The 14,736-nt window shown below is 38.0% G+C and overlaps 2 protein-coding genes and 1 non-coding gene across 4 annotated transcripts; 2 read left to right on the top strand and 1 right to left on the bottom strand.

Moving 5' to 3' along the window:
• Positions 1-72: 72 nt before the first annotated feature.
• Positions 73-8,826, top strand: LOC127767009 (heat stress transcription factor B-4d). 2 transcript variants are annotated; one of them, XM_052292210.1, is made up of 5 exons: positions 73-357; positions 1,781-1,842; positions 1,936-2,094; positions 5,716-6,009; positions 7,485-8,826. In XM_052292210.1, exons 4-5 carry the CDS (start codon positions 5,725-5,727, stop codon positions 8,115-8,117), a joined length of 918 nt encoding a protein of 305 aa, XP_052148170.1. In that variant the 5' UTR covers positions 73-357; positions 1,781-1,842; positions 1,936-2,094; positions 5,716-5,724; the 3' UTR covers positions 8,118-8,826. The 2 variants fall into 2 exon arrangements, with proteins under 2 accessions (XP_052148170.1, XP_052148171.1); XM_052292211.1 differs by lacking the exons at positions 73-357; positions 1,781-1,842; positions 1,936-2,094 and adding an exon at positions 5,380-5,520.
• A 505-nt stretch (positions 8,827-9,331) lies between these two features.
• On the bottom strand, positions 9,332-13,890 carry LOC127767007 (uncharacterized). Its single transcript, XM_052292207.1, has 6 exons — positions 13,516-13,890; positions 12,438-12,527; positions 12,124-12,354; positions 11,827-11,929; positions 10,640-10,869; positions 9,332-9,893 (listed from the first exon to the last, which is right to left on the bottom strand). The coding sequence occupies exons 1-6, from the start codon at positions 13,848-13,850 to the stop codon at positions 9,683-9,685; spliced, it is 1,200 nt and encodes a 399-aa protein (XP_052148167.1). The 5' UTR covers positions 13,851-13,890; the 3' UTR covers positions 9,332-9,682.
• A 93-nt stretch (positions 13,891-13,983) lies between these two features.
• On the top strand, positions 13,984-14,056 carry TRNAA-AGC (transfer RNA alanine (anticodon AGC)). Its single transcript has one exon. It is a non-coding gene; the product is annotated as a tRNA-Ala (tRNA).
• Positions 14,057-14,736: the final 680 nt, after the last annotated feature.

Below are 14,736 nucleotides of genomic sequence, written 5' to 3'. Positions count from 1 at the left end.
CAGAAAAGTTGGAAGTTTGTATGTGTAGGAAAGTTTTGATGTGATTGAAAAGTTGGAAGTTTAAAGAATTATTTTGGAACTAAACACAGCCTAAGGCTTGGTTTAGTTTCCAACTTTTTCTTCAAACTTCCAACTTTTCCATCACATCAAAACTTTCCTACATATATAAACTTCCAACTTTTTTCTTCAAACTTCTAATTTTAGTCAAACTTCTAATTTTAGTCAAACTTCCAATTTTAACGTGGAACTAAACACAGTCTAAGAGTGGGAGAGAAAGTTCGCCCCTTGGCGGGTTCATAAAGGATATCTATTTAGTCAAGCACATCCAATTGTCACGAGGTTCCATGGAGTCATCAGGTACGTACAAGAGTGGCAACCATGCATGCTAAAATTCAACAGTCTACGTAGCTCTTCCCCATGCAGCGGTCTAGGACCAAAATGCATATGCATCCATGAGCAGTGGTCTGTATTCACATGCACGCCCTAACTAGCTAGACAGTCTTATTTGCACAGAGTATTGTACAGTCGTACTCTTGTTATTATCTTGCCTATTCTAATGACGATCTTCATTGGTAAAAGAAACCAGCAGGGAGGGACGGAGGGTACTTGTTCATTCCCCTGATCACCTCCTCCGGAATGAACGTTGAACAGTGCTCCTGTGGCAGATGGTTATTGATTTGGATACTGTTTGATATGGCAAGCTATTCATTTGAGGTTGAAAGTCGTAGAAATTTTAAAATAAAATTGGATAAAACTGAATAAGAATTAAAATTTTAACAGTAGTAACCAATTATCAGTTCCCCGTCATTATATTGTAAAAAGGCCCAGGGAACACTTTTCAGGTGGAAAGTTGAACCCTAGAAGGAAGTTGCATTTCAGTATGGTTAATATCAAACGGATTGTGTGAGATTAAAAGTATAAATTAATATTGTGTGGGAAAGTTGCATTTCAGTAGCATTTAGGCAATTAGGCCCTCCCCAATAGAGAAGAAAAGGGGATAAATTTCTTATATATATGCTGTTTAAATTTTAAATATTCCCTGATTTGACACCCTTGCTTACACTTTCGATTTCGGCGGAAATTTTGGTCATTTTGGTAGGACCGAAATTTTTTGAAATTTGACTGAATTTGAATAAACTTTGACCAACTTCAACAAAAAATTGAGAAACCCAAACATTTCGGTCGATATATTGATTTGCCGGTGGGGGTCCGAAATTACCGAAATTTCGGAAAATTGCAATCACTGTTTGACACTCACTATATATCGCACTGATAATATTGGATCATGCATGTGAGTTCTTATTAGCACATAAGGAATCTACCCTTAGAAATGATATGGAAATAATGAAGTCTAGGATCACAAGCTAACTACAAAAAATGTCTGATATTACCTGTGCTAAAAGTTATATATAGAAGACTCAACATAGTATTCTCAATCTTTTACATCTTCATCATTTCTCTTTCTTTTTCTTGGTGTGTTATATGATCTAGCCAGTCAAAGGCTAGATCTAGACATGCCCAGCGGCCACAAATGCAGTGGGCCACATGTGCGATAGAGAAAGGTCATGTGATGTACTCATAAAATGTCTCTGCAAACACATCATTAAAGCAGCTTGTCATATGTGGAACAGAATCTTCCATTATATTCAAACCTCACAGCCAACACTACAGAACGCAAACAGTTTCTATCAGAATTATATCTATGTATTGTATATATGTGCCCATCTCCTTATGGCTTCTTGACTTGTTTAATGTTTTTAGGTGTCATTATTCCTTGTAGGTTTTGGCCCTCAAGCTAAAGCTGATCACTAGACCATGTCTGCCTTAATGCACAACTGAGAGGTATGACAAGCTAATAGCTAACTGCATCGCCAAAGTTGCTCTGAAATGGATTGTCTAATTGGGGTGCCATATGTATTACCCTATTGGATCTAGTTTGACTGAGGGAAACTGGTGCTATAGAAGAAAAAGAAAAAGGAAAGAAGACAGGGACAGAGGACTAGAGGAGATCATGAGTACTGCACGGCTGCACTCACAACAGAATGTCCATCACCCAGCTTTTACATCCAGCTATGTGTTCTCCTCTAATTAAAGGTCATCTCTCTTTTCTCTTCCAGGCATGTTTTTCAGTTACTAATTTGTAATATTTGTCTATATCTTTGCCTCGTTTTGTGAAGAATAGCTAGCATTGATTTTATGAATCATAATCAAGACCTTTTTTCCTTCCTCAAATCCCAAGTACTAGAAGAAGCATGCATCAACTTTCATGTTGTTCTAAGTGGACAAACATACATGGTGAAAGTTCAATTAATCAATCCATGTCAAAAAAAAAAAACAGAGAGGAAAACTTTAAATGTTGATCATTATTTCAACAAGTTGGGGAGAGAAGTGTTTTGTTCTCTTGCTCATAGATATGATATTAATGGAAGCTGCAGCTACCTGCAGATTACCCATGCATACGATGCATGCTGCAGTACTATACTCCAATGGCTCGAGAGAGCAGTAGGAAATTGATGTTGGATCAAAAAAGGGTTTTTTTCCTAGTCTTTTGATGTTCAATGCTCTGAAAGTCACGGGTATGCCTTGAAACTTGTTAGTACTCATTAACGCACAAAGTACCTGCTTTCTTTCTCTGCAAACAAACACATCTTTGCATAAAGCAAGTAGCAAGGTCAGATGGCAGAATAATTTGGTCACTATATACCATGGGGATTCCAGTCAGTAGTATGTACTCTTATTTAATACTCCCTCCATCTACTTTGATAGTCATATTTCTAAATCTGAAAAATTTATTTTTAGGTATATATCAATCCAACAACTTATCATCTTAATAGTTTTCTTGGATTTAATGCGTGACTCTCCATTCTTCCACACAAGATTGGCTACATGGGCATCGAGAAACGTAAATATTAATGAATCGCTTGTTTACGAGGAATGACTAGTAGCATGTCTAAATGGATGATAAGTAGAATCACTTATCCTTGGTATGTGTGCCAAAATGAAATATGGCTATCAAAAGTAAATAGAGGGACTACTACTTCTATCTGTAAATAAGTGCATTTCTAGCTAGCACTCAGGAAGACTATGAGCATAGTATAGCCAACTACCGACTCCAAATCATGTATAATCAATTTAATAGCATATTCATACAATAATATTCATACAATAGTTACCTATAAACATATACCATACTATTAATACCTGGTCCAGCCTATCATACACACATTGCATTTTAGAGTCCATGCTGTTGTTGGCTACAAATCTGTAGCCCGCTGCTCTTCTCTCTCCTCTTTTATCCCCTCGAAATGTGTTTATAGCTGGCTTATAGTCTGCTATTGTAAGTGCTCTAATTGTTGTGCAAGGAAAATGACAGATGCCCATGCCCTAATTAAATGAAGGAGGGGTTAGGAGTTAGAAGGTAGTTAGGGGTAAGATTTGAACAATAAGGGGTGGTTGGGGAAAAAGCAGTATCTAGAAAATACACTTATTGTGTGACAAAATTTGAATGTGCTATAAGTGTACTTATTTAGGGATAAAATATCGTGTAGATTGATTGACTGCTCTAGAATTTCCTATTTCTTTCACTACGTAGAGCCCCATCGGTTGCCCTAATAAACCAAAGCAAAAGCCAAAATAAATTTTTGAACTTGATTTTAAGATATTTTCGACGTAATTTCCTTTTAACGTTTGCTTTTAAGTCGCTACGAACAAATATATAAAAAATTTACTTATAAATTAATTTGAGTAAATTTCATAAAACTACAGATACTATGACCAAATTATTACAAAACTACAGATTTAACTCGGTGTATCACAAAACTACACATTTAACACCAAATTTATCACAAAACTACACATTTAAGATGAAGTGTCACAAAACTACATATTTAGTAACTAAATTATCACAAAACTACTGGTTTAGAATCAATTTAATCACAAAGTAATTATGTTTATAGCTCCACCATAATAATGGTGCTAGGGATTTAAACTCCAAAAGTTGTAGTTTTATGATAAGTTCAATATTAAATATGCATTTTTATGATACTTAATCTAAAATCTGTAGTTTTGTGATAAATTTGGTGCTAAATATGTAGTTTTGTGAGACAACTCCTTAAATCTGTAATTTTGTGATAATTTGGTCAAAATACCTGTAGTTTTGTGAAATTTACTCAATTAATTTTTATTCCCTAATAAGTTGTTTGGCTTATTAGGGAATATGGGCAACCGATGAGGCTCGTACTTTTCTTGCTGAGCATTTTGTTTGAATTTATAACTAGTGCATGCATGGGTTAATTTGATAGTATGTGGTGTCGCATATGTAATGTGTCATATATGAAGGCTACGATAGATATCCTGTTTACATACTGTAAAATGCATGGATAGAGACCAGAGAGTGGTACTTACATTACATATATGGCCAGTCTTCCAAGAAGAAGGAAAATTAGTAGGACTACAAAATTAGTATTGACTGATTAATCAACTTGAATTGATTAAATAATTATGAAGTATAAATGGGCTTACAGGTATAAGAGAAAGATGCCATATATAAGAACGGTGCTAGCTACTCCCTTCGTTTTAGGTTATAAGATGTTTTTGACTTTGGTCAAAGTCAAATTGCTTCAAGTTTGACCAAATTTATAGGAAAAAATATTAATATTTTCGACCCAAGATAATATTATAAAATATATTTAATTATTAATTTAATAAAACTAATTTGATAATATAAATATTATTATATTTGTCTATAAACTTAGCTAAACTTGAAACATCTTATAACCTGAAACGTTTTGACTTTAGTTAAAGTCAAACTACTATAAATTCTAAACTTAGAGTAGTTTAACTTTAATCAAAGTCAAAACGTCTTATAACTTGAAACGGAGGGAATATCTAGATGCATATATGTCTTTCTTTTTCTTCATTTTTGTTCTTTGCCTACATCATATACTCCTCTCTGTTTTAAAATATACTTTTGTGATTCAAATTTGAAATGAAGGCATCATGCATGTGTTGACGTACTACCCCTACATGGCTATAACGTGCTTACCATGCATGTATGCAGTTAGCTATAGCTTATAGCTGCTCGTACTTGCAAGCACGCTATATATATATATATACACGTTTACGCCTGTATATATACGGTACATGCATGCATATGATGTCACATACTCACATGGAGTACCACTACCGAACAGTAGTTTCCCAGCAGCAAAACTTCACGAGGCCTTGCTTTGGCTGGTCTCGACGGATCGCACAACAATTAACTGTACGTGTTCAAGCGTACATGTGGACAAATCCAGGAAACATAGCTTAGCTAGTATAGCTGCTGCTACTCACTTGCACAGTTATCCATGCATAATGATGGGAGGAGGCAGTGGTAGAGAGGGTGTGTGCATGTGTTCAGTGTCCAGGCAGTGAGCCAGTGACCCACAACACCACAAGAGAGAATATTTGAAGGGTAGCCGGCCGGCCCTGCCGGGTGTGTGCCCCTGCAACCGTGTTTGTGTATGTGTGTGTGCGCATGTGAGTCACACTGAAACTCTCTTGAGATTCAGCTGCTGAAGAGGAGAGATCTAGAGATCACAGAGTATACAGTATAGTAGCTTAGCAGTAGCAAAAGTAGAGTAGCAACAAAGCTTCTCGTTCTTCTCTTGTTCCGTGTGGAGAGGTAGCTTAATTAATAACTTGCTGCATTAAGCTTGTTGTTATAACCTACAGGCCAGATCGATGGCATTCCTCGTGGAGAGGTGCGGCGGCGAGATGGTGGTGTCCATGGAGCGTTCGCACGGCCGTTCGACGACTACGGCGGCGGCGGTGACGGCGGCGCCGGCGCCGTTCCTGAGCAAGACGTACCAGCTGGTGGACGACCCGTCGACCGACGACGTGGTGTCGTGGGGGGAGGACGAGGCCACCTTCGTGGTGTGGCGGCCGCCGGAGTTCGCCAGGGACCTCCTCCCAAACTACTTCAAGCACAACAACTTCTCCAGCTTCGTCAGGCAGCTCAACACCTATGTAAGCATATATACATCATGCATGTATATATATATATATATATATATATATATATATATATATATATATATATGCCGCAATTAATTTCACTCATTATGTTATATGCATGCTGTTTTTTTCGCTAGCTCTTCCATTTCATCTTTTTGATCTCCTCTTGTTTCTACTACGCTTTGGTGATGTTCTTGCCAGTTTTTCGTTTGATTGCTCTTTCTTGCTGAGAAGTGAGAACTAAATTGGGGGATTCTTTGATTAGATTGTTTCTGTCTATTGAGCCATGTAGGTGCTCACGTGCAAACTGTTATAGTGTTCCCTGATGTTTTTGGTGCTGAAAAGTAGTGGACAACAATCCGCAATAATTCAACTGATATATACTCCATTTTCTGCTGGTTATTGACGGTGACATTTCATCGTTTAGAATCCATTCCTTGTTTCCTAGGACGAGACAAGAAAACTTGCTCTATCGTTCTATCGTTCTGGATTTGCATGTTTATTGAATTAATAGAGACGCCATTGGTTTGAACATCCATCTAGCTTGCAGCATAGGAAAATATGATGGAAAAGATATCTTTCAAATCAAACTTTTTCTCTATTATGTTTCCTTGGTTGATGTTATATGTGTAGAATAAAACATATGTTTTAGGACACACAAGTACAGTACTGTGCTAGTATGTATTAATTGGATGTCTTGATGTTGTGATTTGTACTTAATTAATCATGTATTTAACTCCAAAAATAGTTGCCAAGAGCCTTCTCTTCGCCTCACTAGTTAGTAGCAGTAGTTAGTACATAGTACTCTCCCCGATTCCAAATATAGTCATTTAGCAGTAGAGCCATCTCAATTTATCCTAAACATAATTGCTTTGGAATTTCTAAGATTTCTTTTAAATCGTTTCTTTCATGTTCGATCTTGCAAATACATGCTATTCCTCTCACTGATAATAAATGACTTAACTTTTCAAATAGATGAAGGATAACAAAGTCATTTGAGCTATTTTCTTAATTTGATGGAATACTAAGTATACTAGCTCATGTTATCATGTGCCTAATTAAATAGCATTTGTATCATTTCCCATGTTTTGCTCACCAGCCGGCTTTGGATAAATCTTTTAATATATGCAACTTTTATCGATGCTCCTTCACTTTAGTTAATTTGACTTGCATTTTTCAGAAAACTAGAGTACTCCACACCATGCATGCATACCCTCGTGCACCAATCATTGGCAGACAAAATATTGACATTATGCATGCACATGCGTATAGTATACGAACTCCTGCATCAATGGCATTGAGTCCAGCTCCAGCATCATCAATTTATTACACAACAAATACGGCCATACATATACTCATTCATTTTGTACTTTTTTTATCCCCAAATTTAATCATCTCGATGTTGATTAATTGCTTATTGAATCTTTATGTAATCAACTATGAAGCATGAAACATTACCATGTTTTGCTTTTTGGTTAATTTTGCAGGGTTTCAGGAAGATAGTGGCTGACAGGTGGGAGTTCGCCAACGAGTTCTTCAGGAAGGGCGCCAAGCACCTCCTCTCGGAGATCCACCGGAGGAAGTCGTCGTCTTGCTCACAGCCACAGCCGCCGCCGCCATTCCCGATGCACCAGCATTACCCCCTCAGCCTCTTCTCGCCGCCGACGACGACGAGGTCTCCTCCGGTTGGAGCAGCAGCAGCAGCAGCCTACCATTTCCAGGAAGAGTACTGCTCCTCTCCGGCGGACTACGCCGGCGGCGGAGGCGACTTGCTGGCGGCGCTGTCGGAGGACAACCGGCAGCTGCGGCGGCGCAACTCGCTGCTGCTGTCGGAGCTGGCGCACATGAGGAAGCTCTACAACGACATCATCTACTTCCTGCAGAACCACGTGGAGCCAGTGGCGCCGCCGCCGCTGGCGGCCGCCACCAGCTGCAGGCTGGTGGAGCTCGGCCCGTCGACGACCGAACGCCGCCGTAGCGCCGCCTCGCCGTCCGGTGACAACGACGACGACGCGGCGGTGCGGCTGTTCGGCGTCCGGCTGGACGACGACCATGGCAAGAAGAGGAGGGTGCAGCTGGTGCAGGAAGACGAAGGAGACGAGCAGGGAAGCGAGGGGTAGCTTAGCTAGCTAGCTAAACTTAGGTCACTGTAGCACACTAGCACGTACTCCTACGTAGCTTGAATGCTTAATTGTAGTGTACATAGTGAGAGGTACGTTTGTGAGAGGTACGTTTGTACGTACGTACGTAGCTGCAGCTGTATAGCCTACCCAGGGTAGCTAGATAGCAGGCATTTTATGTGGCTCAGTTAATTGTTTTTGTTTGATCTGATATGTACGTAGGAATGCATGAGAGTGTAGTAGTAGGCCGGTCCTAGTTTGTTTGTTAGTAATTTTTGTTATTAATTAGAGATAGTCCATCAGTCCTGATTATTGATCTGCAAGAACTAGCCAGTTGTAACTTGATTGTTTTTCTCCAAGGAGCATGATCGAGTTAAGATTATTCGAGGGTGGTAGTCGATAGCTAGTTAGAGCAAGAAGGTTTTCTTGTCGAACTTTCGTTTTTCTTTTAAGATTTTTAGCTAGCCAGAGGAAATTGTGTAAACTAGGAAGAATGTGAGTCGATTCTCTTTACATGCATCAGTCAATATTGTTTTCTTGTTTATTGACGGACGAATTAACATTGTAAGTGCTATGGTAGGTTTACAGGCTATTTGGTTGGCTCTCAAAGGTTGCCATGCCAAATCTTAAGCATGTCACAATTTGTTAGTATATTGTTTGGTTGGTTATCACACTTATATTATGTCTCACTTCGCTAGTCATTAGGTCTATGCATCATAGACTCAAATTATTACTAAACTTAGCCACACTGGCTAACAAATTGTGTCTCACTTTGTGTGACATGACACACTTGTGAGAAAGTAAGGTGCGGTAAATTTAGCCATCAACCAAACAACTCCTAAGAATTCATTATTCTAGTCTTCTTGAATCTACAAAATTGAACGCATATAGAGTTGGAATTTCCTTGCTATCAAATTTCACTGCTTACCTTACATCAAATTAAAAGACACAGGTAACCAGACAGCTGATTGCAGTCTTGCAGACAGTTTAATTTTTTTACTAGATGGAACTGCACTACTTCAGAGTGCAGACAGTTGATAAAAAAGCCTCGAAGAAGCTACTCCCTCCGCTACATAAAAAAAATAAAATAAATTTAGAACAGAATGTAACTAGGTTAGTATTTTACGGAACGGAGAGAGTACTGCCGTCGACCGGGCTATCATAGAAGGATTAATTGGAACCATGCCATTGCAACTTCAGCTATTTGAAAATATGCCATTACAATTCACGGGGGCTGCAATAAGGAAGAAAAGGCCGGTTTGCACAATTAAGAAAAATCATCATTAAAGTAGTATCGATCGACTAATTATTATCCCCAGAACTGAACCTCGAGGTGCCAGTTGATTGTTATACATGAATATACAGAGAATGCAAAATGGGATATATATGTATATGCATTCTGCTACAAACAAAATTCCTCCTATAACCTACTCTCTAACTAATTGTGAAAAGAATGAAGAAACAATTTCACACCTCTCCCATACGAACACATGTGCGTATATATATATGTATGAACAAAACGTGCTGCAGTGCACAATGCCGGGTGGTCAGATAACCAGCTATTATCAATCATCTGTATAGACTGGTATTTGCCAAACTTTGGTGTTCTTCTTTGGATCATCACAGAGGGTGAGATCATTGTCAAATTCTTTCATTGTCTTCACGAATGTCTTTGCTCCTCGCATCATTAATCTCTCCACCATGAATAGCTGGTAATTGTTCTCAATTACTGGCTCCAATATGCTACTAAAGTTGGACGAGTATGCTAATTTGTACCTGAATGGCCACCATAAGAAACAGACTTAATAAGCATATCCACATGCTTCCTACTAAAATTACACACATAGAACTACCCTAAACCTTCTTTGCGGTAGCGCCATGAATGTATGCAGTAACACTTGTCTTTCAATGTTACTGTCCCTGTGCTGGGATACTGTGCCTATTACTGCATTTACTATGCAGCAGTAGTACTCCCTCTGGTCGGAATTTTAAATTCTTGACTAAATCTTGTTCTAAGTGTCAAATATTTACCATGGGTTGGAGTATTTGGCTACTAGCTACAGGTTACAATAGTCTTTACCTATATAGAGATATATCATATATCTATAGTGATGAAGATCAATATAGTCTTGCATATGTAGGTAAATAAATGAATTAGATTTTGTCAGCAACAGAATGAAGAGTTTATCTGGCCAGTAGAAGAAAAGAATGAAGCATTTACAGAAACAAGAGTTGTTAAATTTTCCATGCGTGTGTTATTGGTTATCGTGCTACAGAAAATAGCTTGTTTTAAAATTGCTTAACCATGAAATGTTGAGAAACTGAACACAAAAATAGATTTAAATGCCTTGGCAGCCCAGAATATGAACAAAAAGAACAAAGACAAATCCTTACTGTGTTTACATGGATATGGTTTACCATTAACTCATTAAGATGCATGCACAAAAAAATAATAACGCAAAGAAAGAATGCCAGAGATCCTCATGTGAGAAGAGCAGTAAACAAAAGAGTGCAAGTCTTACTTGTCTGACAGAGGAGAAAAGAAGCCTGGTGTTCTTTCATTTGAGGCAATGAATAGAGTCCGACCTTCGGGGATCCACTTTGCAATTCGCTTTTTGATAAACTCAGGTCGGGTGTCTCTATCCAGATGAGGATGAAGGCTCCGCTCAACACCAAATCTGTCTTTTCTATTTTTCAGTAGATCACCACGTCGCACATGGATAGCATCATAATCACCAAGTATTTGTTTCATCTGAAACAAAAATGTTAAAGGGATATAAATACAGGATAGCCTGCACTCATGTTACTGAACATGAGCAGACAATACTACAATAGAAGTGTTAACTAGTTGATTGAAGAATTCATAAGAACTAAAGGTGCCCTCTGCATGTACTGCATAGCTTTAAATCTGATATGACTTACAACAAGGCTACATATATTGTTTCACATATTACTTCATGACAAAGTGTAACTAATTAGGTTACCTAGTTGCTATAACTACAAGGTGCATGTGTATATTTTGGTTTATGAATGAAGAATTGAACCAACAGATTGCATAACTGAAGTGTATATCTCATTAACAGATAGGGGTAATTTGCTAGAGCTGTATATGGTAATCTAAGCTCCTATATTATTCAAAATAACTGGTTTCATCTCTATCAACGAGAGGAAGAAACATAAGTAGAGAGAACAAATATCTTGGGAATTTTACACATCCACACTTAATTCAGTGCATGGAAAACAAAGGTCAGAGGTCTTTCAAGCATATTCTTCAATCTAAAAACATTGTTGGAGTCTATAGCTCATCCTTTTGTTAAACTAGTGTTCATCAGCATTGGCAGCAAAACAGTGCAAACTTCATGTACAGAAAACTATGGAACTCATTACTCATGATTACTCTCAGGGGAATAAAATAGAAGCAGTAACCTCAAATAGTAGGAGATGATAAAATTATTTAGGATTTATTGTGGTAGTCTTGCATCACAAATTTAAACACTAGATACTACCTGAGATGTTTCAGCAATGTTTCTTTAACTGCTAAGCATGCAGGTCCAGCCAAAGTTGAACATGCAGGTCCGACCAAATTTCATTGATCAAAGGAAAAATATAGCACAGGAAAAACCATATAATGAAATACCTAAGCTTAAAGCCTACATTTAAGGATATCAGTATAAACAAATGATGCAGGAAAAAATGCCAGGAGTGGTACCTTATTTGCTGCATCCCTCAATTTTTTAGCTGGCATACTTGGCAAGAAGGTATAAGAAAGCATCACGGAACTGCGGCTTTTGCGATCCTTGCACTCCATAAACCTAAATTTCAGGGATGGTCAAGGTATGCTGCTTAAAGTTTGGGCATCAATATATAAAATGATCATAGGAGTCAACGAATAAAACTGTACATCTTATATTTATTCACTAATTCTGGCAGTATTAAAGTAGGCAATTTTTTTAATTCAAATGATAGTGGTCAAAACCAATGGTACGACAATAATCTGTGTGCTTACCAAGCAAGAGGACTTGCAGTGCGGTTTATTACGAGAGCTTTAGAATACAGGGGATTATCTTTGAGTTCAGCTCTGCCAATTCCTTGAACATGTACCATGCCTCCATCTGATTTCATACTTCTTGACATTATCTCATGCCATGTCTTGGAATTGTCCAGAATAACAGGTACTATTTTTGAGATAAGGTCTATATCATATAGAGAATCCATTGAGCAAGAATTTTCTTCCCATCTACAAATATTTGCTTCATGACTTAAATTCTGATTTAAGTAGCAAAAAAGCAACAGAAAAATGTGTGGATAAAAAGCAGAGACCTTTGCTCCGAAGTTGCATTGGTTGAATGGAGGATTCCTTTTGTGTTATGTACCGAGCTAAGGCACATTCTTGAGGGCATAACAAATATTCTAGAAAGCAATAAGACTTGTTAAAAATAATAATTTTTTAATGCCTCACATCAAACATATATGATAGCGTGCTTAGAAATGTGAAAACATAGCATGGGCCTTGTGTACTTCTGACATTACTTTAATTGTAGTTATGAATTAATTAATTAAATTAAAAATGGAAAATAATAGGAACTTGCTACAGTACATGCTGGCCTGGAATGAAGGAAGAAAAGGATAGAGAAGATATGCCCCAATATCCCTCTAATACTCATCCGTTTCCTATGCTACCATGCCTAAGGCAATGCACACTCATCAAGTACAGCAATTTGAACACAATCCACACCACTTTCATGGATCCTGAGGATGCTCAAAATATTCCTTCATGAAATACTCATTGTAGCATTGTCAGAGTAAACCATTGTATTGATTGACTACGGTTCTTCTGAATCAAGAGGCACAAACTTGAGTTATCAGCAAACATTCCTGTTTTCCAGGGAAGGGAATGTGATGTGTATTTCTAAAAATGAAAACATTGTCCACCTAAGTAGATATTCAGTTTTCAATTTTTCATGTACAATTCAGCTAGAGAAGGAAATTACAAATAGAAGGAATGAACATAAAAGACTTTCAAGGAATATTACCGACATAAAGAGCAACCAAGGAATGCTCAACACGGAACATGAATCTACATTATTCATATGAAGACATTCCAGAGCTCTGATTATAAACTCTACCGCATTCAAATGATTCAACAAGTAGAAGAACAGTACTACACTACATTGCAGAATCTTTGGACAAACCCCCTCTCCACGTCTAAATTTTCACCTTGTACTTCTTCAATTGTACCAACCCTATAGTATAGTGTCTGATGTAATGAACTATTCGAACATTTGAATTCACAAAAGTTAACTGGAATCACCCTAAAATCGACAGCACATTTGTTATCCAAATAAGGGAATGGCCATTTCTTGGGTGTGCAGGAAAGCAGAGGGGATTGTTGGGTTACCTGCCGAGGAAGAGCGCCTCCTCGAGGGCGCAGCGGAGGCTGGACTCCTGGTGGCCGAGGCCGGCGCAGGTGCCGCAGTGCTTGCCGGGGCAGTCGACGCGGCCGCCCCAGTACAGGTACTTCTTCCCGCCCTTCGCCCCCGCGGATCCCCAAGAACCGCGCAACGACGAGGTGCGGGAGGAGGAGGAGGACGAGGAGGAGAGGAGGCACAGGACGGCCAGCGCCGCCGCCGCTGCGAAGGCGGTCAGGAGGGTCCTCGCCGGCGGGAGCGGCGGCATCCTCGGCTTGCGGCCGCCGCCGCTGCCGGCCCCCGCGATCCGGGGAGGGATCGCCATGGGGGGAAGAAGTGGAGTGTACGGGAAGTTTGGAAGATGCCTACGGTTTGTGTAGAAGTACTAGTGCGGCAACAAATTTGCGCAGAAGAATTCAAATTATGAATAAATTTTAGTAAATATGAGGAACGTTGAGGGGGATGTAGCTCAGATGGTAGAGCGCTCGCTTAGCATGCGAGAGGTACGGGGATCGATACCCCGCATCTCCATTCATTTCTTTTTACACAAAAATTAGATATCCCATATCTTATTCTTTAAAAAAAATCTTTTCATTTTTAACTTTTTGCTAACTAATCATTTGCAACTATTTGATAACAAATCTTTGTTTTCTCGAAATAAAAAAATCCTTTTGATTTTTATATTTTTGCTAATAAATCATTTCTACTCTGTCTTTTTCTTTTTTAAAAAAGTATCCTTTTAATTTTAAAAAATTAGATATCTCTTATCTTATTCTTTAAAAAAAATATTTTCATTTTTAACTTTTTGCTAACTAATCATTTGCAACTATTTGATAACAAATCTTTGTTTTCTCGAAATAAAAAAAATCCTTTTGATTTTTATATTTTTGCTAATAAATCATTTCTACTCTGTCTTTTTCTTTTTTTAAAAAAAGTATCCTTTTAATTTTTAACTTTTTGCTAACAGATCATTTCTAACTTTTTGCTAACAAATTCTTTTTAACTTTTTTGCTAATAAATATTATTTTTACAAAAAGAAAAATTCTTTTAATTTTGAATTTTTTGCTAACAAATCCTTTTAACTTTTTGGAAAATAAGTCATCTGAATTCAGATTCATTTTTATTGTGAATAGAATTGATTGAGCGAGAAAGATTGAGTGAGAGAGAGAATTACACACAAGAATGTAGAGAATGAATGAGCGATCCTTTAT

The sequence above is a fragment of the Oryza glaberrima genome, chromosome 3 (assembly GCF_000147395.1).
Source record: "Oryza glaberrima chromosome 3, OglaRS2, whole genome shotgun sequence".
Taxonomy (NCBI): domain Eukaryota; kingdom Viridiplantae; phylum Streptophyta; class Magnoliopsida; order Poales; family Poaceae; genus Oryza; species Oryza glaberrima.
This window is presented reverse-complemented; position numbering and strand designations above follow the sequence as displayed.

What these genes read in the sequence shown, in the direction of transcription:
- LOC127767007 (XM_052292207.1), bottom strand. Translation starts at nt 13,850, where the DNA reads ATGGCGATCCCTCCCCGGATCGCGGGGGCCGGCAGCGGCGGCGGCCGC. An exon ending in TGAGGGATGCAGCAAATAAG is followed by an intron (nt 10,870 to 11,826) that starts GTACCACTCCTG and finishes TTTTTGTTTCAG; the next exon opens with ATGAAACAAATACTTGGTGA. An exon ending in TTTTCTCCTCTGTCAGACAA is followed by an intron (nt 9,894 to 10,639) that starts GTAAGACTTGCA and finishes GTGGCCATTCAG; the next exon opens with GTACAAATTAGCATACTCGT.
- LOC127767009 (XM_052292210.1), top strand. Translation starts at nt 5,725, where the DNA reads ATGGCATTCCTCGTGGAGAGGTGCGGCGGCGAGATGGTGGTGTCCATG. An exon ending in TCAGGCAGCTCAACACCTAT is followed by an intron (nt 6,010 to 7,484) that starts GTAAGCATATAT and finishes TTAATTTTGCAG; the next exon opens with GGTTTCAGGAAGATAGTGGC.